At 48.6% G+C, this 25,075-nt stretch overlaps 1 protein-coding gene across 11 annotated transcripts in view; it reads left to right on the top strand.

The window, feature by feature from the left end:
• The window catches only part of STAU2 (staufen double-stranded RNA binding protein 2), a 747,611-nt gene that overhangs the window by 359,729 nt on the left and 362,807 nt on the right, over positions 1–25,075 (top strand). For all 11 annotated transcript variants that reach the window (XR_010177886.1, XM_063923932.1, XM_063923926.1 and 8 more), the window contains one exon: positions 803–910. Coding sequence is in view for 10 of the 11 variants with exons in the window: in XM_063923932.1 (XP_063780002.1) it covers positions 803–910 (108 nt within the window). In the remaining variant the exon portion in view is untranslated. The remainder of the gene's footprint in view (positions 1–802; positions 911–25,075) is intronic.

Raw genomic sequence — 25,075 nt, 5'->3', positions numbered from 1 at the left:
CGATTCAGCAGGCACATGCGACGGCTGGATTGCCGTTACCAAAATCGGTCAAGGCCCATTCCACTAGGAAGGTGGGCTCATCTTGGGCGGCTGCCCGAGGGGTCTCGGCACTACAGCTGTGCCGAGCTGCTACTTGGTCGGGTTCAAACACCTTTGCAAAGTTCTATAAGTTTGATACCCTGGCTGAGGAGGACCTCCTGTTTGCTCAATCGGTGCTGCAGAGTCATCCGCACTCTCCCGCCCATTTGGGAGCTTTGGTATAATCCCCATGGTCCTTACAGAGTCCCCAGCATCCTCTAGGACGTAAGAGAAAATAAGATTTTAAACCTACCGGTAAATCTTTTTCTCGTAGTCCGTAGAGGATGCTGGGCGCCCGTCCCAAGTGCGGACTACTTCTGCAAGATTTGTATATAGTTTTGCTTACATAAGGGTTATGTTATAGTTTTCATCGATCTCCGACTGATGCTATGTTGTTTTTTCATACTGTTAACTGGTTAGTTTATCATAAGTTATACGGTGTGAATGGTGTGGGCTGGTATGAATCTTGCCCTTGGTTTAACAAAAATCCTTTCCTTGTACTGCCCGTCTCCTCTGGGCACAGTTTCTCTAACTGAGGTCTGGAGGAGGGGCATAGAGGGAGGAGCCAGTGCACATCCATACCTAAAGTCTTTCTTAAAGTGCCCATGTCTCCTGCGGAGCCCGTCTATCCCCATGGTCCTTACGGAGTCCCCAGCATCCTCTACGGACTACGAGAAAAAGATTTACCGGTAGGTTTAAAATCTTATTTTTTGTTTACAAGCAGAATGGGGAGACCAATCGATGTCCTGAAGAAGATAAAGATGCCAACAAGTCAGAAATTAGTCTGGTGTTTGAAATTTCTTTGAAGCGCAATCTGCCGCTCAGCTTTGAGGTAAGAACCTGATGATGCACATCTGCTCTCTTTGGGCTGAATTAACTAGCCGCAAGACTTACAGCGCAACTGCAGCTCCAAGGTTTAGCTCCTGGTGCTATTCAATTACTTGGCTATTTCCCTGCATGATAAGATTGCTGCTAACTCGTGTTTAATAATAGAACTCGGCTTAAGTTCCCAGAGCTATGTAATTACCCCATGCGGTACATCCCAGAGAGTGCACTTACCACGTATTACTGCAGCAGGGTACATTGTGTTCCACAGCGAAACATCAGGGTGTAGAGTGGATCTTGATCTAGAGGCACCAACAGGCTAAAGCTTTAGGCTGTCCCAGGATGCATTGGGGCCTCCTCTATAACCCTGCCTCCAGGCACTGTAAGCTCAGCTTCGTGTTGGTGCCTGCAGCAGGTCACTTAACAGGGGGTCTGCACTGGGCAGCCCTATAAAGCTTCCTAAGAAGACTTCAAGGGCCGCAGTGCTGATATTTCAGTGTGACATTCAGTGCTGCGGCTCCATCACCTCCCAAGCAGCGTTGCATACTCCTGCAGCCTGTTCCCGGGTACTTGCGATGCAGATGCTCTCCTTGTTCACGTGGCTGCTACGGGAGTAGGTAAGAGGGTCCCCTAGGCAGGACCCGCCATTAAATCATGTTCCGGTTGCAGTCTAGGGAGACGGACCGCTACGCTTGCGTGGACACTGTCACTGAGCAGGGACCCCACTAGACCACAGGTCGGGTGTACTAACACCCCATTTAATAAGGCTCACAGTACCCGGGGTGGAAGTCCAGTATATTTGTTTGACATGTAGCCCCTCCCCCGGCCCAGGGCGCCATCTACTGCAGATTTTCCCGCCCTGGAGCTGCCTCACACACTCTCCCTCTCTCCCTGACTGAGACACTGTGCGCCATCTTCTAAGCATAGCTGCAGCTGGTCTCCGGGACTGCAGGGCAAGGTATCCCTTGTAGACACACAAAAACCGGCAGTTGCCGGAAAAACAGGGATTGCCTTTTTTGGAGTACTCTTTTAAATAAATGAATTTTAAATTGATATGATTAGTGATTTAAAACGTAACTTTTAATGACTTTCTTTAAAATAAAGGGGGTGAAAATTTAATTCATAGCTGTCACATACATTGACACGCTTCCCCAAAAATTCATAAGCAGATGGCTATTTTAATAATTCATAAATGTGGTGACTAGTATTGAGTGTGAAAAAAATCTTTCTAAGCTGTATTAAATTCATATGTTCAAAACTCAGATGATTAGATTGTCTCAGTCAACACCCAGTAATGTGATCAAATTTTTAAACACTACTTTTACACACATAATACTGTAAAATTTACACCCATGATATAATTACATTCTTACATGCTGCTTTTGCACACATGGTGCTATAAGGCTTTTGCACACATAATACTATGGTATTCGCATCACATAATACTATGGCATTCACATCAGTGCTTCTAGCAAATCATATAAAGCACGCTGCTACTTTTCCTTCCCAGTAGATATCACTGGAAACACTGTTGCAGATTGTATATAACTAAATTTTTAATGTAGCCAATCCTTACTATCTGTAAGTGTAATCCTCTTTACAGATGATACAAATGTTGCCAGTTCTGTAGCTTCTATTGCAAATGATACACATGCAGTCAGATCCTACTAACTGTCAATGCAACACTGACCACAGTCTTCCAAAAGTTAATAAGATGGCATAGACCAGCTACAAGCCTAAATTATGGTTTCACAAATGCTTAAAACACATTTAACCATCAGTATAAAATGGTATCCCTTGTAAAGCCGCCTTTATACAGCGCTGTGACTTTACAAACACTTGAGTATTCTACATATCTTTATAGAGACAGCGTTAGTTAAGAAAGAGTGTACCTATTACAGGATATATTGTACGATATATACCCCCAGTCTAGGACCGCGCTGTTATATATCTGTACATATACTAGTCCACTGCAGTTTGTCATAATAATTATCTGCATTGCCTGTGACTGTGTGTGCCTGAATCTGCTGTGTGGTTTTGCTTTCAGTGTTTCCCAGATATCTCTATCACTTTATTCTGTACTCTAAGGGACTAGGTGCGTCTGGGTCATATATATAGTGCGTCACAGTATTTACCCATTACGTGTAATCTACTGTGTACTCCGTCACATAATACCGGATTTATTCGCAGGTGTTGTGTACTGTGTATTCAGTCACATATTAATGGATTTGTTCGCAGGTATTGTACTCTGTCTGGCTTTATCGTACTAAGCTACTCTGTTGTATTTGTGTACAATGTCTAACAAGAAGCGCAGTAAGTCTGTGGACGCTCCTGCATCATACAGAGCATGCGTCAAAGATTTACCTGAGGGGTAAGTTTTGAATAATGGTCTGTGTACTATGGCCCTCATTCCGAGTTGATCGCTCGCTAGCTGCTTTTAGCAGCAGTGCAAACGCTAGGCCGCCGCCCTCTGGGAGTGTATCTTAGCTTAGCAGAAGTGCGACCGAAAGGATCGCAGAACGGCGTCTAAATTTTATCAAGCAGTCTCTGAGTAGCTGCAGACCTACTCCTACCTAGCGATAACTTCAGACTATTTAGTTCCTGTTTTGACGTCACGAACACGCCCTGCGGTCGCCCAGCCACTCCCCCACTTCCCCAAGCACGCCTGCTTTTTTTATCCGACACGCCTGCGTTTTTTCACTCTCTCCCCGAAAACGGTCAGTTACCTCCCAGAAACACTCACTTCCTGTCAATCACTCTGCGGCCAGCAGTGCGACTGAAAAGCGTCGCTAGACCTTGTGTGAAACTGCATTGTCTTGTGTGAAAGTACGTCGCGCGTGCGCGCTGCGACCGAAAGCAGCTAGCTAACAACTCGAAATGACCACCTATGTGTCATACATCTCCCAGTCAGTCCGCAGTTCCTGTAACCAATCAGGAGCCACCCTGGGCTGCATTCATAAACCTACTGGGTACTCTTGTGGAACACCTTACATTCCCTATGGGACCACCTGTGCCACTACAGCCACAAATTGTTTCCGCCTTGGGCAGAAAATTTGTCTAACCAGTTGCAGCAATTAAATCAATCCTTGGTCAGACAAAAATCTACTCCAAGTCACTCCCGTGTCTCTGGGTCATCTAAGCGGGCTGCTTCCTCCTCACAATCCACAAATCTCTCATGTTTTATCTGAAGTGGAGGGGGAGCATACTGTCCTGTTAGACACTGAATCAGCTGTTTCTGACGAGCATTCTCCATTGCAAATAGATGTCCCTGCTCTAGTGGTTGCTATTAAGCAGATCCTACAGATCACTGATGATGAGGATTCCACTACTGTGGCTAAGAAAACTGATATGTTTAAATGGCAGAAGGTGGTTAAAAATCTATTACCCCATTCTGACCATTTGGTGGACATCAGGCAGGAACCCAGGTCTAATCCAGGGAAGAAATTCCCTCTGTCTAAACGGGCCTTGGCTCGCTATCCTCTCCCTGCAGAGTTATGTAACAAGTTGGAAAATTCACCGCTGGTGGATTCTAATGTCACCCGCCTAGTGGTGTCATTCACTCTGCCTGTCACCACTATTACTTCATTGAAGGAACTAACAGATAAGCGTATGGAGGGATGCCTGAAATCTATTTTCTCTATCGTCCTAGTGGATGCTGGGGTTCCTGAAAGGACCATGGGGAATAGCGGCTCCGCAGGAGACAGGGCACAAAAAGTAAAGCTTTTCCGATCAGGTGGTGTGCACTGGCTCCTCCCCCCATGACCCTCCTCCAGACTCCAGTTAGATTTTTGTGCCCGGCCGAGAAGGGTGCAATCTAGGTGGCTCTCCTAAAGAGCTGCTTAGAGAAAGTTTAGCTAGGTTTTTTATGTTACAGTGATTCCTGCTGGCAACAGGATCACTGCAGCGAGGGACTGAGGGGAGAAGGAGTCAACTCACCTGCGTGCAGGATGGATTGGCTTCTTGGCTACTGGACATCAAGCTCCAGAGGGACGATCACAGGTACAGCCTGGATGGTCACCGGAGCCGCGCCGCCGGCCCCCTTGCAGATGCTGAAGACAGAAGAGGTCCAGAATCGGCGGCTGAAGACTCCTGCAGTCTTCTAAAGGTAGCGCACAGCACTGCAGCTGTGCGCCATTTTCCTCTCAGCACACTTCACACGGCAGTCACTGAGGGTGCAGGGCGCTGGGAGGGGGGCGCCCTGGGAGGCAAAATGAGTACCTATAAAGGCTAAAAATACCTCACATATAGCCCTAGAGGCTATATGGAGATATTTAACCCCTGCCTGATTTCTCAAAATAGCGGGAGACGAGCCCGCCGGAAAAGGGGCGGGGCCTATCTCCTCAGCACACGGCGCCATTTCCTCTCACAGCTCCGCTGGTCAGGACGGCTCCCAGGTCTCTCCCCTGCACTGCACTACAGAAACAGGGTAAAACAGAGAGGGGGGGCAAATTTATGGCGATATTTTTATATAACAAAGCAGCTATAGGGGAGCACTTATTATAAGGCTATCCCTGATATATATATAGCGCTTTTGGTGTGTGCTGGCAAACTCTCCCTCTGTCTCCCCAAAGGGCTAGTGGGTCCTGTCTTCATTAGGAGCATTCCCTGTGTGTCTGCTGTGTGTCGGTACGTGTGTGTCGACATGTATGAGGACGATATTGGTGTGGAGGCGGAGCAATTGCCAAATATGGGGATGTCACCTCCTAGGGGGTCGACACCAGAATGGATGCCTTTATTTATGGAACTACGGGATAGTGTCAACACGCTAAAGCAGTCGTTTGACGACATGAGACGGCCGGACAATCAATTAGTGCCTGTCCAGGCGACTCAAACACCGTCAGGGGCTGTGAAACGCCCTTTGCCTCAGTCGGTCGACACAGACCCAGACACAGGCGATGACTCCAGTGGTGACGGTGACGAATCAACCGTATTTTCCAGTAGGGCCACACGTTATATGATTTTGGCAATGAAGGAGGCGTTACATTTAGCTGATACTACAGGTACCACTAAACAGGGTATTATGTGGGGTATGAAAAAACTACCTATAGTTTTTCCTGAATCAGAAGAACTAAATGACGTGTGTAATGAAGCGTGGGTTGCCCCTGATAAAAAGCTGATAATTTCAAAGAAATTATTGGCATTATACCCTTTCCCGCCAGAGGTTAGGGAGCGCTGGGAAACACCTCCTAGGGTGGACAAGGCGCTAACACGCTTATCTAAACAAGTGGCGTTACCCTCTCCTGAGACGGCCGCACTTAAAGATCCATCAGATAGGAGGATGGAAAATATCCAAAAAAGTATATACACACATGCAGGTGTTATACTACGACCAGCTGTAGCAACTGCCTGGATGGGCAGTGCGGGGGTAGTTTGGTCAGAATCCCTGATTGAAAATATTGATACCCTGGACAGGGACAATATTTTACTGTCGTTAGAACAAATAAAGGATGCATTTCTTTATATGCGTGATGCACAGAGGGATATATGCACACTGGCATCACGGGTAAGTGCTATGTCCATTTCGGCCAGAAGAGCTTTATGGACGCGACAGTGGACAGGCGATGCGGATTCAAAACGGCATATGGAAGTTTTGCCGTATAAGGGGGAGGAGTTATTTGGAGTCGGTCTATCAGATTTGGTGGCCACGGCTACAGCCGGGAAATCCACCTTTCTACCTCAAGTCACTCCCCAACAGAAAAAGGCACCGACTTTTCAACCGCAGCCCTTTCGTTCCTTTAAAAATAAGAGAGCAAAGGGCTATTCATATTTGCCACGAGGCAAAGGTCGAGGGAAGAGACAGCAACACGCAGCTCCTTCCCAGGATCAGAAGCCCTCCCCGGCTTCTACAAAAGCCTCAGCATGACGCTGGGGCTTCTCAAGCGGACTCGGGGACGGTGGGCGGTCGTCTCAAAAATTACAGCGCGCAGTGGGCTCACTCGCAAGTAGATCCCTGGATCCTGCAGATAATATCTCAGGGATACAGGTTGGAATTAGAGACAGATCCACCTCGCCGTTTCCTGAGGTCTGCTTTACCAACGTCCCCCTCCGAAAGGGAGACGGTGTTGGAAGCCATTCACAAGCTGTACTCTCAGCAGGTGATAGTCAAGGTACCTCTTCTGCAACAAGGGAAGGGGTATTATTCCACTCTTTTTGTGGTACCGAAGCCGGATGGCTCGGTAAGGCCTATTCTAAATCTGAAGTCCTTGAACCTGTACATAAAGAAGTTCAAGTTCAAAATGGAGTCACTCAGAGCAGTGATAGCGAACCTGGAAGAGGGGGACTTTATGGTATCCTTGGACATCAAGGATGCGTATCTCCACGTTCCAATTTACCCCTCACACCAGGGGTACCTCAGGTTCGTTGTACAAAACTGTCACTATCAGTTTCAGACGCTGCCGTTCGGATTGTCCACGGCACCTCGGATCTTTACAAAGGTAATGGCCGAGATGATGATTCTTCTTCGAAGAAAAGGCGTATTAATTATCCCATACTTGGACGATCTCCTAATAAGGGCGAGGTCCAGAGAACAGCTAGAGATGGGATTAGCACTGTCTCAAGAAGTGCTAAAACAGCACGGGTGGATTCTGAATATTCCAAAATCCCAGTTAATGCCGACAACTCGTCTGCTGTTCCTAGGGATGATTCTGGACACGGTTCAGAAAAAGGTTTTTCTCCCGGAGGAAAAAGCCAAGGAGTTATCCGAGCTTGTCAGGAACCTCCTAAAACCAGGAAAGGTGTCTGTACATCAATGCACAAGAGTCCTGGGAAAAATGGTGGCTTCTTACGAAGCGATTCCATTCGGCAGATTCCACGCAAGAATTTTCCAAAGGGATCTGTTGGACAAATGGTCAGGGTCGCATCTTCAGATGCACCTACGGATAACCCTGTCTCCAAGGACAAGGGTGTCTCTTCTGTGGTGGTTGCAGAGTGCTCATCTATTGGAGGGCCGCAGATTCGGCATACAGGATTGGATCCTGGTGACCACGGACGCCAGCCTGAGAGGCTGGGGAGCAGTCACACAAGGAAGAAACTTCCAGGGAGTATGGACGAGCCTGGAAACGTCTCTTCACATAAACATTCTGGAACTAAGAGCAATATACAATGCTCTAAACCAGGCAGAACCTCTGCTTCAGGGAAAACCGGTATTGATCCAGTCGGACAACATCACGGCAGTCGCCCATGTGAACAGACAGGGCGGCACAAGAAGCAGGAGGGCAATGGCAGAAGCTGCAAGGATTCTTCGCTGGGCAGAGAATCATGTGATAGCACTGTCAGCAGTGTTCATCCCGGGAGTGGACAACTGGGAAGCAGACTTCCTCAGCAGACACGATCTTCACCCGGGAGAGTGGGGACTTCATCCAGAAGTCTTCCACATGCTGGTAACCCGTTGGGAAAGACCAATGGTGGACATGATGGCGTCTCGCCTCAACAAAAAACTGGACAGGTATTGCGCCAGGTCAAGAGATCCGCAGGCAATAGCTGTGGACGCGCTGGTAACGCCTTGGGTGTACCAGTCGGTGTATGTGTTTCCTCCTCTGCCTCTCATACCAAAAGTATTGAGAATTATACGGCAAAGAGGCGTAAGAACGATACTAGTGGTTCCGGATTGGCCAAGGAGGACTTGGTACCCGGAACTTCAAGAGATGATCACGGAAGATCCGTGGCCTCTACCTCTAAGGAGGGACTTGCTTCAGCAGGGTCCCTGTCTGTTTCAAGACTTACCGCGGCTGCGTTTGACGGCATGGCGGTTGAACGCCGGATCCTAAAGGAAAGAGGCATGCCGGAAGAAGTCATTCCTACTTTGATTAAAGCAAGGAAGGAAGTAACCGTGCAACATTATCACCGAATTTGGCGAAAATATGTTGCGTGGTGCGAAGATCGGAGTGCTCCGACGGAGGAATTTCAACTGGGTCGATTCCTACATTTCCTGCAATCAGGATTGTCAATGGGTCTCAAATTGGGATCTATTAAGGTTCAAATTTCGGCCCTGTCGATTTTCTTTCAAAAAGAATTGGCTTCAGTCCCTGAAGTCCAGACCTTTGTTAAGGGAGTGCTGCATATACAGCCTCCTGTGGTGCCTCCAGTGGCACCGTGGGATCTAAATGTGGTTTTGGACTTCCTAAAATCTCATTGGTTTAAACCACTAAAAAAGGTGGATTTGAAATATCTCACATGGAAAGTGACCATGCTTCTAGCCCTGGCTTCTGCCAGGAGAGTGTCAGAATTGGCAGCTTTATCTTACAAAAGCCCATATCTGATTTTCCATTCGGACAGGGCAGAACTGCGGACTCGTCCGCATTTTCTCCCTAAGGTGGTGTCAGCATTTCATCTGAACCAGCCTATTGTAGTGCCTGCGGCTACAAGTGACTTGGAGGACTCCAAGTTACTGGACGTTGTCAGAGCATTAAAAATATATATTGCAAGGACAGCTGGAGTCAGAAAATCTGACTCGTTGTTTATATTGTATGCACCCAACAAGATGGGTGCTCCTGCGTCTAAGCAGACGATTGCTCGTTGGATCTGTAGCACAATCCAACTTGCACATTCTGTGGCAGGCTTGCCACAGCCTAAATCTGTAAAGGCCCACTCCACAAGAAAGGTGGGCTCATCTTGGGCGGCTGCCCGAGGGGTCTCGGCATTACAACTTTGCCGAGCAGCTACGTGGTCAGGGGAGAACACGTTTGTAAAATTTTACAAATTTGATACTCTGGCTAAGGAGGACCTGGAGTTCTCTCATTCGGTGCTGCAGAGTCATCCGCACTCTCCCGCCCGTTTGGGAGCTTTGGTATAATCCCCATGGTCCTTTCAGGAACCCCAGCATCCACTAGGACGATAGAGAAAATAAGATTTTACTTACCGATAAATCTATTTCTCGGAGTCCGTAGTGGATGCTGGGCGCCCATCCCAAGTGCGGATTATCTGCATAAGTTGTACATAGTTATTGTTAACTAATTCGGGTTATTGTTGAAGGAAGCCATCTTTCAGAGGCTCCGCTGTTATCATACTGTTAACTGGGTTTAGATCACAAGTTGTACGGTGTGATTGGTGTGGCTGGTATGAGTCTTACCCGGGATTCAAAATCCTCCCTTATTGTGTACGCTCGTCCGGGCACAGTACCTAACTGGAGTCTGGAGGAGGGTCATGGGGGGAGGAGCCAGTGCACACCACCTGATCGGAAAAGCTTTACTTTTTGTGCCCTGTCTCCTGCGGAGCCGCTATTCCCCATGGTCCTTTCAGGAACCCCAGCATCCACTACGGACTCCGAGAAATAGATTTATCGGTAAGTAAAATCTTATTTATTCTCTTACAGGTGCTGTATATACCCACTATTGCAGCCTCTTGGACTACAAAATGTATTGAAGCATGGGTTCAGGCATTAGAGGAAGAGCTGCCCGAGGATGTATCTCACAATACCTGTCTCACATTACCACCGCCGCCTATTACATTCAGGAGGCGTCCTCTGAGGCTGGTGTGTTGGCAGCCTAGGCATCTACTACGTCTGTCCTGGCTCGCCGTATTCTGTGGTTGAGGTCATGGAAGGTGGACCTAGACTCCAAAAAGACCTTGGAGGTGCTCCCCTTTAAGGGGGACATTTTGTTTGGGGAAGACCTAAATAAAAGTGTGTCTGACTTGCCGACTCCTATGACTGCCTTTCTCCCAAATACTATTCCTTCTGCACAGAAGGCTAAAGGTACCACTTTTCGTTCCTTTTGGCCTCAAGGGAAAGCAAAAGGTCAGGCATACCGAGACAATCTCGTGCTCCCAAGACCACTAAGCCCAAGGCAAATCCATCCTGGGCAGCCCGTCAGCCTGCTTTTAAACAAGACAAGCCTGCCGCATGACGGGGCGGGCCTCCCCCTTGGGGAACCCAGGGTGGGAGGACGACTGCATGACGGGGCGGGCCTCCCTCTTGGGGACACCGGGGTGGGAGGCCGACTTCTGCAGTTCACCCAGGTTTGGTTAAAGACCACTTCAGACGCATGGGTGCAGGAAGTTGTCTCTCACGGGTACGCAATCTCCTTCAAGAGACGTCCCCCTCGCCAGTTTTGCAACACGGTTATCCCTTCGGATCCGTTAAAGGCGCAAGCTCTGCAAAAGGTTGTGAATTCCCTCCTGAATACAGAAGTGGTAGTGCCGGTACCTTTGTCCCACAATGGCAGAGGTTACTACTCGACCCTGTTTCTAGTTCCGAAACCCAATGGGTCTTTCCAGCCTATACTCAACCTCAAATCACTGTACAAGTTTGTGAGAGTGTCTAAGTTCCGTATGGAAACACTACGCTCAATTGTACTGGCTATGGAACCTGGAGACTATATGGCAGGGGTGGCCAAACAGTCGATCGCGATCAACTGGTCGATCGCGGACATGTGACCAGTCGATCGCGATACGCCGCCCATCCACCCACCGCCGCGCTTCTCCTGCCTGCCGCCCTGCCCCTCAGTCTGGACTCCGGCAGTGACGGCGGAGTGTATAGCTCAAATCAGGCGCCGGTTCGTTAGCCAATCAGAGCTCGCGGACCGGCGCCTGATTTGAGATATACATGCTGCCGTCACCGGCGGAGATCAGACTGAGAGGCAGGGCGGCAGGCAGGAGAAGCGCGCGCTGTGCTCTCCACACACAGCACGGTGAGCAGTACTATGGGGGCATATCTGGCACTGTGGGCACATGGCACAGTGGGGGCATATCTGTATCTGGCACTGTGGGGGCATATCTGTATCTGGCACTGTGGGGTCATATGTGGCACTGTGGGGGCAAATCTAGCACTGTGGGCACATGGCACTGTGGGGGCATATCTGGCACTGTGGGCACATGGCACTGCGGGGGCATATCTGTATCTGGCACTGTGGGGGCATATCTGGCACTGTGGGCACATGGCACTGTGGGGGCATATCTGTATCTGGCACTGTGGGGGCATATCTGGCACTGTGGGGGCATATCTGGCACTGTGGGGGCATATCTGTATCTGGCACTGTGGGATCATATCTGGCACTGTGGGGCCATATCTGCACTGTGGGCACATGGCACTGTGGGGGCATATCTAGCACTGTGGGCACATGGTACTGTGGGGGCATATCTGTATCTGGCACTGTGGGGTCATATCTGGCACTGTGGGGGCATATCTGTATCTGGCACTGTGGGGGCATATCTGGCACTGTGGGGTCATATCTGGCACTGTGGGCACATGGCACTGTGGGGGCATATCTGTAATCTGGCACTGTGGGGGCATATCTAGCACTGTGGGCACATGGCACTGTGGGGGCATATCTGTATTTGGCACTGTGGGGTCATATCTGGCACTGTGGGGGCATATCTAGCACTGTGGGGTCATATCTGGCACTGTGGGCACATGGCACTGTGGGGGCATATCTGGCACTGTCGGGGCATATCTGTATCTGGCACTGTGGGGTCATATCTGGCACTGTGGGGGCATATCTGGCACTGTGGGCACATGGCACTGTGGGGGCATATGTGTATCTGGCACTGTGGGGGAATATGTGTTTGAGGTTTTTACCTGTTGGGGCCAATGTGTTATTTCGTGCGAGACAGTCATTACACTCTGTGCAGCAAGGCTAGTCCCTTTTTTTTGTTATACCACACCCACTTTTTTGTTATGCCACACCCTTTTTTATTATTCCACCTAGGTAGATCACAAAAGCTTTTCAGCTTTCAAAGTAGATCACCGACTCCAAAAGTCTGGCCACCCCTGCAATGTGGTATCCCTGGATATACAGGATGTGTACCTGCGTATGCCTATAGCAATGTTGCATCAGCAGTATCTGCGGTTTGCTATTGGCGACCTCCACTCAGTTCCAGGCTCTGCCATTTGGACTGGCTACGGCTCCTTGGATCTTCACCAAGGTCATGGTTGTAATGACGGCCCATCTCCATCGCCAGGGAGTCAGGATCCTGCCGTATCTGGACGACTTCCTGATTCTGGCAAACTCCCACGATGCCTTCCTCAGTCATCTGCAGCTGACGGTAAGCTTTCTACAAGCCCACGGGTGTCTCTTTAATTGGAAGAAATCCTCGCTGGTCGCAGCTCAGAGCATGGTGCATCTGGGGGCACTCCTGGACACACACAGTCAACGACTGTTTCTGTCTCCAGACAAAGTCCTGAGACTTCAAGACAGGATAAGATGCTTCCTTTGTCGCCTCAGAGTGTCGATACACTCGGCGATGCAAGTACTTGGGCTGATGGTGTCGACATTCGACATGGTAGAGTATGCTCAATTTCATTCTCGCACTCTGCAGAGGTTAATCCTTTCCACGTGGAATGGCCTACCTCATTAGATCAGATCTCACTGATCACTTTGACTCTAGAGGTTAATCTGTCACTGACCTGGTGGCTACAAGACCAGCAATTGAGCAGCGGCCGTCCCTTCTGGATCCGTGACTGGGTCCTGCTGACAACGGATACCAGTCTGAGGGGATAGGGTGCAGTGTTGGAGCAACACTCTTTTCATAGTTGCTGGACCAAGGAGGAATCACTCTTCCCAATAAACATTCTGGAATTGTGGGCGGTTTTCAATGCATTGACTCTCGCCCTGCTTCTGGTACGGAACAAGCCGGTTGAAGTACGGTCAAACAATGCCACCACGTGGCATACATAAACCATCAAGGCGGCACTCGAAGCCGCATGGCTATGATGGAAGTGTCAGAAATCCTTCGTTTGGCGGAACGCCATCTGCCTGCAATATAGGCAATGTTCATTCCGGGCGTCCTAAACTGGGAAGTGGAGTTCCTCAGTTGCCAGGACATGCACGCCGGATAGTGGAATCTTCATCCATAAGTCTTTCAACTCCTAGTGCACACGTGGGGCCTACTAGATGTATACCTAATGGCGTCTCAACACAATCACAAGGTTCCGATCTTCAGATCAAGGACCAGGGATCCTCAAGCAGCGTTCGTGGAGGGCAATTCCATGAAACTTTCGGCTGCCCTACATGTTCCCTCCAGTGTCACTCCTGCCAGGGTCCTGCGGAAGTTCAAACAAGGAGGATTTCTACTTCTAGTCGCTCCAGTGTGACCCAGACGGCATTTGTTATTCAGACCTGCAGGGTATATCGACAGAGCGTCCCCTTCTACTTCCTCAACGCCCATACCTCCTCGTACAGAGCCCTTGTCTTTTTCCGGACCTGGCCAGACTGGCTTTGATGGCATGGCTTTTAAAGCATCACTCCTAAGGTCCAAATGATACTCTGAGGCGGTCATCCAAATTATGTTGACTAATCGCAAACAGGCACCTGCCTGGATTTATTACAGGGTCTGGAATTCTTACTGGTGTGCTGATAAGAATTATGATGCATACAGATTCAGAATTTCCAGAATCCTGGCCTTTCTGCAACGCTGCCTGGACTTAAGCCTTCGTCTGGCATCCCTCAAGGTTCACATATCTGCCTTGTCGGTTTTGTTTCAGAGAAAGATTGTGTCTATACCTGACGTTCATACATTCACTCAGGGTGTCTTACGGATTCAGCCTCCCTATGTCCCTCCTGTGTCTCCATGGGATCTGTCTTGTCCTGAATGCCCTGCAAGAGTCTCCATTTGAACCTCTTGAGTCCGTGGACCTTAAATGGCTCACGGCCAAGGTCTTGTTTTTACTGGCTATTGCCTCTGCTAGAAGGGTGTCGGACTTAGGCGCATTGTCCTGTCGTCCACCCTTTCTGATATTTCATTGTGACCGGGCACTTCTTAGAACTCGCCCAGGTTATTTACCTAAGGTGGTGTCATCTTTTCACCTTAACCAAGAGATTGTGGTTCTGGCCTTTATCTCTTCTGATTTGTCCTCCAAAGAGCTTTGGATGTGGTAAGGGCTCTCCATATATATGTAGAGAAGACTGCCTCTATCAGGAGGTCAGATACTCTTTTTGTCCTGTTTGGTTTCCACAAACGTGGCTGACCTGCAAATAAGCAAACCTTGGCCAGATGGATAAGAATGGTGATTGCACAAGCTTATGCTCAGGCTGGACTTCCAGCTCCTGCTGCTTTTAAAGCCCATTCTACTCCGTCTGTTGGACCTTCTTGGGCGGCCCGCCATGCCGCGTCTGCAGAACAATTGTGCAAGGTGGCTACATGGTACTCAGTGAACACATTCATCAGGTTCTATGCCTTTGATACTTCCACCTCCCAGGATGCTTCCTTTGGACGCTGGGTTCTCATACCCGCTAAGGCGTGTCCCCTCCCTTGAGGAACTGCTTTAGGACATCTCCGATGTTTCCCTGTGGAACACAATGTACCCTGCTGCAGAAAAGGAGAGTTATAGTAGACTTACCATGGTTAACTCTCTTTCTGCTAGGTACATTGAGTTCCACAGGGCGCCCACACTAGCTTCTATGGGTTTGTATGGCATTAGCCACTGGTCCCTTCTCCTGTTGTGAAATATGGTTCTATGTGACTAACATCTGCCTGCTCTCTTGCCTGCTCCTGCATTAGACTGGTTAACGAAACTAAGCACACAGTGCCTGGAGGCGGGATTTATAGGGGAGGCCACAATGCATCCTGGGACAGCCTAAAGCTTTAGCCTGTTGATGCTTCCGGATCAAGATCCACTCTACACACCGATGTTTCCCTGTGGAACCCAATGTACCTCGCATAAAGAGTTTACCATGGTAAGTCTACCATAACTTTTCTCCTTTTTTCCTCTCGGCTCCCGAGGTTGTGAGGAAAAATCTACGTTAATTGCGCCACTGCGTGGGTTAGCAGACGGTAATTGAATAGCTTAGGGCAGAGCAGCAGATGGGCGGTAAGTCCTGCTGCTAATTGAATATGACCCTATATCTGCCTGCATAGTTTAAAGCTGGCTGTGGACTATGACTGAGCGTTCTAATCACAGTAATGCGTTACTACCCGTGTCAGGATACATACCTAACCTGGGCCCTCATTCCGAGTTGTTCGCTCGGTATTTTTCATCGCATCGCAATGAAAATCCGCTTAGTACGCATGCGCAATGTTCGCACTGCGACTGCGCCAAGTAACTTTGCTATGTAGAAAGTAATTTTACTCGCGGCTTTTTCATCGCTCCGGCGATCGTAATGTGATTGACAGGAAATGGGTGTTACTGGGCGGAAACACGGCGTTTCAGGGGCGTGTGGCTGAAAACGCTACCGTTTCCGGAAAAAACGCAGGAGTGGCCGGAGAAACGGAGGAGTGTCTGGGCGAACGCTGGGTGTGTTTGTGACGTCAACCAGGAACGACAAGCACTGAACTGATCGCACAGGCAGAGTAAGTCTGAAGCTACTCTGAAACTGCTAAGTAGTTAGTAATCGCAATATTGCGAATACATCGGTCGCAATTTTAAGAAGCTAAGATTCACTCCCAGTAGGCGGCGGCTTAGCGTGTGTAACTCTGCTAAATTCGCCTTGCGACCGATCAACTCGGAATGAGGGCCCTGGTCCTTAAAATATAGTAACCCTGCAAAGAATAGCTCAGTAAACCTTTGTGTAGCCATTACCTCTAAGCTATAAAATGAGAGATGGTAATGTGTTAGAATTTATATGTGCATTAAATATATATGTGTTGCTGTCACGCCTCATTGATTTTTCAGTAGCATGCATATGCCATGATGCAATAGTCACTGGAAGCCGCCCTGTTATAAGGCAGTGATTCAGTATGTTTAATCAGCACGAGAGGAGCAGCCACTCATAAAACATTCCTGAGGGGGAAAGCGGCTCTCTGGAATACACTGATTAGGCAAAATAAGCACAGGCCTGGTGATCGTCATTCCGCATGTGAAGCCGAGATTTGATTTGATTTTGAAAATGTTGTATGTGTGTTTGATAAAATGTCCATCTAAAACAGTTATTGCTCAATAATAGAAAACTGACTGACTAGTTATATTTTGAAAACTATCTGCACTATTCTGAAGCAGTGAAGCATTCTCTTAATTTCAAGTGTGTCTGTCACCTACAGATCATTGTTGGAGCCATTTTGTTGGCGGAGTCAATATGCAGCCTATCCATTTCTTGAGGGCCCCATACACTAGAACGATAATGCCTGATTTCATCCGATTTCGGGCATTCTGCCCGATGTATATTGGATGAAATCAGACATTTTGGAGGTGTATTCGATCCTATCCGATTCGCGTTCCCCTGAGCATAGGATCGGATCCTCCAGATTGACCGTGCTGCACTAGCGATCATGTCCGACCCCTCAGGCATGGCTGGGATCGCCCAAGATGCATCGTATGCAAAAGGACAGCATACGATGTATCTTGGGCGATCCTGCTGCCGGGGTGATTGCCTGCGACATGACGGTCGGACATGTTGCATAAGTGTATGGGGCCCTTTACAAAGCAGTGACATCACTGACAATCTACAGTACACTAGAGCCAAATTCATAAGATGCAAGTGTATGGTTATGCCAACAAAATGGCTGTCTTTTATCTTGTGCGAAAGATGAGAAAAAAACTTTCTTTTGCCTATAAGGGAATACTGTTTTTAAAACTCCTGCAGCAGGAAAAACCATATGTTGTGTTCACTTATATGCTTCAAACAGGGGCATGTTGATCTCTTTATTTATCAAACCCATTGTAATCACAAATACTAAATATATTGTGCTATATTAATAGATGTGATGAGAAACTTGTATTTTATTAAATGCAGTAAAACCCATATTGACCTTCTGTGTCAGTGTCTTTGGGCAGTCTCCTATTCGGTGCAGTGATTTACCGCACGTTAATAACTGGCTTTTTAGCCGGATAACGCTATCGGGCTATCCAATTACAGGCCATTTTTGCCGTGCAGTAAATCACCCGTTATCGGCCGATAGCACATGGGATCCATGATAACATCGCAGACCCATGTGTTACTGTCCCGTAACGGGTCTTCTGTGGTTGGTTATCGTGGATTTTGCGCACGCGAAAAATAATCTCTGCTCTTTATTATTATTATTATTATCCTTTATTTATATTGCACCACAAGGTATCCGCAGCTCCTAATTACAGAGTACATAAATGAAAAATCAAAATGGGACAATAGTGACTTGCAGTTAAAGACAATATAGGAAATGTACAGGGTAAACAGGGGCTAATTGGATAGTTATTAGTAATTAACCGCAGCTAATAGGATACTGCCGTAAAGGCGTTTTTCTTAGCAACCAATCGAACTCTAGACAAAATGTTCAAGAATGTGCTAGATAGATGATAGCTATATTCAGATCTGTTGATGTGGGCAGTACCGCCACTTTTACTCTTTGGAAGCTTTTCTTCCTTATGAAAAAAGTTCGTCATTTTGGGCACAGTAGGGTGTTTTTTCTTTTTTTCTTCTTACATTATAGTACAGCAGTATATAAATATATTGCACCTAACTTGTTTTATCAATAGCTTAAAATGGTGCGTATACTGTAGTTGTACAGTTTGCAGTGTGGGCAGTGGTGCAAGTAGAAAAGATGTCTTACGGGTACTGTGTGCGCGCGCCGAAGACGCGCGCGCAAAAAAATGGGTGTGGCCAAATGCCACATGGGGCGTGGCCAATGAAAAGGGGGGCGTGATACACATATGGGGGAGGGGCAGATACACGTATGACCCCAATAGTGTCAGATACACGTTGCCCCACAGTGCCAGATATACATTGCCCCACAGTGCCAGATACATATAACCCCACAGTGCCAGATACACAAATGTCCCCAGAGTGCCAGATACACATTGCCCCACAGTGCCAGATACACATTGCCCCACAGTGCCAGATACAGAAATGCCCCCAGAGTGCCGTACATTGCCTCACAGTGTCAGATACACATTGCCCCACAGTGCTAGATACACAAATGCCCCCACTGTGTCAGATATACATTGCCCCCCGTGCCAGATACAATAATGCCCCTACAGTGCCAGATATGCCCCCAGTGCCAGGTATACATGCCCCCCTGTGCCAGATATCCCCCAGTGCCAGGTATATATGCCCCCCTGTGCCAGATATGCCCCCAGTGCCAGATATCCCCCAGTGCCAGGTATATATGCCCTCCTGTGCCAGATATGCCCCCAGTGCCAGATATCCCCCAGTGCCAGGTATACATGCCCCCCTGTGCCAGATATCCCCCAGTGCCAGGTATATATGCCCCCCTGTGCCAGATATCCCCCAGTGCCAGGTATATATACCCCCCCTGTGCCAGATATGCCCCCAGTGCAAGATATCCCCCAGTGCCAGATATGCCCCCAGTGCAAGATATCCCCCAGTGCCAGGTATACATGCCCCCCTATGCCAGATATCCCCCAGTGCCAGGTATATATACCCCCCTTGTGCCAGATATGCCCCCAGTGCCAGATATCCCCCAGTGCCAGGTATAACATGCCCCCCCAGTGCCAGATATCACCCAGTGCCAGGTATAACATGCCCCCCTGTGCCAGATATCCCCCAGTGCCAGGTATATATGCCCCCCTGTGCCAGATATGCCCCCAGTGCCAGGTCTAACATGCCCCCCCAGTGCCAGGTAAACATGCCCCCCTCCCCTACTCACCGCTGCCGCTGCCGTCGCTGTCCTGTCTGTCATGTGAGGGAAGGAGAGCGCAGCCTGGCCTCTCGTTCCCATCAGTCTCCGGCGGGTGTCTCAGTTTAATTCAGCGCCGATCCGTGAGCCAATCAGAGCTCGCGGGTGCGAGCTCTGATTGGCTCACGGATCGGCGCTGAAGTAAACTGAAACACCCACCGGAGACTGAGGGGAAGGAGAGGCGCAGGCTGCGCTCTCCTTCCCTCACATCAGCGGCGGTGCGGCGGGGACGGCGGGTGCGGCGTGGAGCAGGGGAGGGAGGGAAGGAAGAGGAGCGGCGGCCCGTCGGTGTGGGTACGGCGTACCCACGGCGAAATTCTTACGGGTACGCCGTACCCACCCGTACCCGCCCACTTGCACCACTGAGTGTGGGAACATATTATTGAGTATAGTGTGCTTCATAGACTATAGAGAGTTAGCCTTTTCCACATCTCCTCCCTTGTGGCACACTGGAATGTGTTTTGTAAAATGTGCTGTGAAAGTCTTCACTGGTTTCACTCACATGTTTTACTCTGTGTATAATGGTGACCTGAGGGCGTAATGTGTAATAACGAGGTTCTTGGAATCTTTTTCTGTCCAGGCTTTGAGAATCTGACTCGCTGAGCCATTCACGTTTTTTCACTTGACTGACACAAGTGTGATGCTGCGATATTCAAAGACGTTTTCTGGGAACAGTGGGCAAGGATAAATATTTTCCTTTAAATCGGCATGAAGCCGTACCTGTTATTTTTATTGTCACCAGACCACATATGTTGTGGTTATGAAGGGAAAACACTCAGCCGCATTCCAACATGCTGTTTGCATTCTGTTGCTATAATCCAAGTCGTATTGTGTAGCTTCTTGTTTTACTCAGCGCTACTGTTCATTTTGTGGTCCTTTTTCTACAAACCAATCTGCTGTGTTTGCATATGCTTGATAAGTAATAACAGGTAGCTGACATTTGTAGCAGGTAAATTACTTTCCTAGAATATTATATTATATGGGCATGCTGCTGCTGTGTAATTGTATTAAATAAATGTGAGTGTTTTCACCTTTAAAAATTGTGTGTGCTGATCCTTCCTTCCTGCTACAAGGAACAGGCAAGGACTATAGCCTAGGTATGGATCTTGCACCATACAGTGTACGAATACATGGCATTTAAAAAAAAAAAAAAAAAGTGCTGTCTCTTACACGTGTGTGTGTGTGTGTGTGTGTGTGTGTGTGTGTGTGTGTGTGTGTATATATATATATATATATATATATATACTAGGTGATTCATTGCGCCCTACGGGCGCTCTTCACACCGTTGTAAGGGGCTACGCCCCTGTAACCCCCCAGAGAAATGTGAAGGTGTAGAATAGTGGTTTGAGTGTTTTTTTGGGTGGGGGTGAGGGTGGTGGTGGTGGGGGTGGGGGGGTTTGAGGTGTATGTGTTTTACGGTTAGGGGTAGATGTTGTATGTGATAGGTTTTGGGTGGTTTTGTGCTGCATTGTGGAGGGGAGTGAAGGGACTGTGGGTGGCAGAGTGTGTTGTGGGAAGGTGTAGCAAGGATGGGGAAGGTGTTTTGTGTGTGCAGCGGGCGGGGGAGGGTGCGTGCGTGTTCCTAGGAGTGTGAAGGGTGAGTGTGTGTGTGTGTGTGTAAGGGAGAAGAGGTTGCATTGTTTGTGTGCTGATAGACGATGGTATGTCTCTGGCTGCTGGAGCTGTAAAGTGTTGTATTGATAGGGCTGTGTGGGACCATGAGGTGGCACTTGTTCCCCCCCTTGTGATGGGGGCATGCAAGTGTGGATTAGGGCAAAAGGCATTGCTGCACATACTGGGATGGATGATAGTGCAAGGTGGGCGTCTGTGAGTGTCTGCGTTGGGTGTATAGAATCTGGAATGTGCACTCGTGTCCCTTGTCCCGAGGTGTGGGTGTTTGGTGCTGGCGTGGAACATACATGTCTCCCGCGGGGCTGGGGGCAGTTGCTGCGATACACCTAACGGAAGTAGAGTGAGGTGCGGGGTGCTTGCAGTTTGATGCGGCGTCGCATGTGCAGCAACGGGCAGTGTTAACATGGTGTGTGTTGGTCCGTTGTGCGGACGGCGGCTCCCGGCCAGCATGTCCCCTCAGTAGCTGGATTTGGTAGCTGGTGACGGGGTTTGGCGGAGGGAGGGTTCCGTGGTGTGGGGTGCGGGTGTCAGTCGGGGTCTGGGTGGCTGTGTGTTGCCGGGAAAGGAGGCGCTCGTTTCCACATGGCCGCAGTGTGTGTGTGAGCTGGCAGCTGTGTCCGGAGCGGAGCATGGTGCGTGCCATGGGAGTGTTGTGTGCGCAGGGATGGGTGGGTGGTGTGGCGTTGTGCAAATGGCGTGCAGTGGTCTGCATGGCCCCCCCTGTGTTAGGTGGTGATGGGGTTGCATTAGTGAGGGGTCCATGGCATGGGGTGTGGGTGTACACATGGCCGGATTAAGCCCTGGGGGGACCCAGGGCACCCAAGACAGGAGTGCGCACCATCACCCCCCCACCCCCACCCGCTGATCACCAGCACCATCAACCCCCCCCCTCCCCCCGCAGATTACCAGGAGAAAATCAGGCCGCTAATAACCATCCCTCTTCCTTCTCTCTCTCTCTCTCTCTCCCCCCCCCCCACCCCCTCCTCTGCTGCTCGCGCTGCTCACCTGGCTCACACAGGCAACTGGAGCGCTGCAGCAGGGTGAGAGGACACCAGGTTGCCGGGGCAGGAGTGATCCACGCTGGCGGGGGCGGAGTGCGGGCTGTGCATGCGGCTTCCTCCTCTCGGCCATCCAAGCTGGCGGGGCGGAGTGCGGGCTGTGCGTGCGGCTTCCTCCTCTCAGCCAGCATGGCCGAGCAATCTCCAGCCTCCGCCGCCAGCAGCATCTCTCCTGATAGCGGCGGAGGCTGGAGTTTGCTCGGCCGTGCTGGCCGAGAGGAGGAAGCCGCATGCACAGCCCGCACTCCTCCCCCAGCAGCGTGGATCCCTCCTGCCCACCTGAATGGGGACAGAGCTCCGGCTGAGGGGACCCGTAAGTTAGGGATCCCAGGGTAGTGACCCCCCTTAATGCGGCTCTTGTGTGAGCGGGCGCGGTGTGGCGTCCATCCAGTGGCTGATTGTGTCCGCCTCCCTACTGATGTGCTGTACAGGGCAGAGGCCGTTGCCTCCCCCCAGCACAGTAACTCCACCCAGCGTTACGGCCAGGCACAGAGTCAGACTTGGGCTAATATATAGGAGATATGCAGCAGCTTAGAGTGTTACAAACTGGAGAGGCACTATCTCAAGAAGTTAGCCCTATTCAAACTCCGCTTGGTTGTAATCCAGTGATTAGCTGCTCCATGTGCTTGATTTTACCAATATGGTTTGAAATTAATTTTCTGAACCAGGCCTTACTTAGTGGATAATCACCAAATGGGTCATATCTAATTCCAATCGATATTCCATACGGTGAAATCTCGTCCAACACCAATTTTTAATATTATTAAATTGCCTTTGAAGACACAAAAGATATATGTCCATATTGTGATCCTTTGACCATACTATACCCCTGATGAAGTCTGTAGGACGAAACGCGTTGGGTTAAGACAGGGTCTCTGTCATTTCTTCAAGAAGGAACATTTATTGTTTTTGACTGAAATGGATTAATATCAACACAACTATTGTCTGTACAAATACCGTTTATTGTCAACTTGGGCAAATTGTCAAACAGTTTTTACCAATTGTATGTTTTAAATAACAATAAAGAAAACTTCAATTTTAAGATTGTATCAGTAAACTTGTGCATATCAAAGGACGACAAGCTCCCTGGGGAAATCTTTTCTCTATATCTTTCAATATCATATCCCATCTAACAGGGGGTATCTTTCCCTAAGGTGTAGCTTCCCATACTATATAGCGCGAGAAAGGTCTTATCCCTTTATATATATATATATATATATATATATATATATATATATATATATAAAATATATATGTGTGTGTGAAAAGCAGTAGTAAAATTGGCGCCCCAAGAGATTGCAATTAATCACATCCTTTTCTCATATTTAGACAGTAATACAACATAACATTTCATGCAGCATAAAAGTAAACAGTGAGTTCTAATACATAAATTTTATTTTAAATTCATAAAAAGTAGCAACAGTGTCCATGCACATAAGAATACTCTTTGGTACAACAGCCCCCTACCACATGTAATGGGGGTCTGGATCAGCACAAAAGTACATAAACTTCTTTTATGATATCCTCCTTCAAATAATATAGATTGGAGGTTACATCTAAACAAGATAGAAAAGCCAACGTGTTTTGTCTCATGCTGAGACTTCATCAGGGGCATATCTACAATGTTAGAACACAATCTTTAGGACATATTTACACATTACTACAAAAAAAATAACTTTTTTTTTTTTTGGGAACATCACTGGAAATAGGCTACTCGAACTACAGACGAGAGTCTAGGAATTGGAATAAGGTAGAGTAGAAACTCTGGAGGAGTATACATTTAAGGTATGAAAATGAACACAGAGGCATTAAAGGATTGTACCACCGGAAAATGTTCTTGGACACTTATATCAGCTAGACAGGGGGCGGTATGACATCGCTGCCTACTCAAAATGTAGGGGGGAACGTGACCTCTATCAGGTCGCTAGGTGATACTCCACGCTACCCAGCGCCCAGTAGCGGATCTTGCCACGGGCAAGCAGGACTTTTGCCCGGGGCGCCGCCTTACGGAGGGCGCCGCACCAGGGCAAGATCCGCTGCTGCTGTGTGCCCCCCGCTGCCGCTGGCCGCTGCCGCTGGAAAGGGAAACTAGACGCGTACGCGTCTAGTGTCCCTTCGTGGAGAGGTCCTTTACTGTGCGGTGCGCGATGACGTCATCGCGCACCGTACATTTCAGTCTGTACAGGGGGCGTAAATGACCACGCCCCCTGTACGAAGCCACGCCGCCTAATGCCGCCCGGGGCTCCAGAAGCCCCGGAAACGGCCCTGCCAGCGCCGCCCAACTGATAAGCGCATCTTGGCCGTTCTATCGCGGTCATGTGACCTCCATCTCCAATCGGCTCCTGAAATCAGGATGTTAACCAAACATGACGCTGGAACAGGAACTGAATGCGTTCCAGCTCCATGTTTGTTTGCGTTCCACTTGCTTTAAAGCTTAAGATGCCGTGAAAACTAAAAAAAGGGGGAACTTCTATTTCTAATTACAAGTGATACCCTATTATAGCCCAGGTTTTGCTCTCCCGTACTTCTACATATCATGTTTATGCAACTACCTTGTCCATATATGTAATGTTACTGATAATAGGCCATTAAGTTTATGTCTAAACCACATTTATTGCATTCCCAAATGTTAATCCTAGTATGGCCCTGACTTATTCTTTGTAGTAAACCAGATAAATTAGAAGATTCTTGTATCTCTGTCCCCTAGTAGCTTGATTAATGGATATATTTTTGGGCACTGATTTTATTTAATAACTTCCACCAGGTTGAATATTTCTGAAATTTTCTTGTGAAATTTCCCGGTGAATCTGAGCCCCTAAGTATCACACGTCCTTTTTAGAGATTATCAGCTACGTGTTTTCGGTTTGAATAAAAGGTGCCATGTTGAATCCACTGTGAGAAAAAATGTGTTCAAATGAGGATGTCTCTTTAATAGGCACAATTTTCCACATGTGTACTAGCATGAGGCCTATCTAGCTGATGTAAGTGTCCAAGAACATTTT

This window comes from Pseudophryne corroboree, chromosome 5, assembly GCF_028390025.1.
Source record: "Pseudophryne corroboree isolate aPseCor3 chromosome 5, aPseCor3.hap2, whole genome shotgun sequence".
NCBI classification, from domain to species: domain Eukaryota; kingdom Metazoa; phylum Chordata; class Amphibia; order Anura; family Myobatrachidae; genus Pseudophryne; species Pseudophryne corroboree.
The sequence above is the reverse complement of the archived record's forward strand: the minus strand, read 5'-3'. Positions and strand labels throughout refer to the sequence as shown.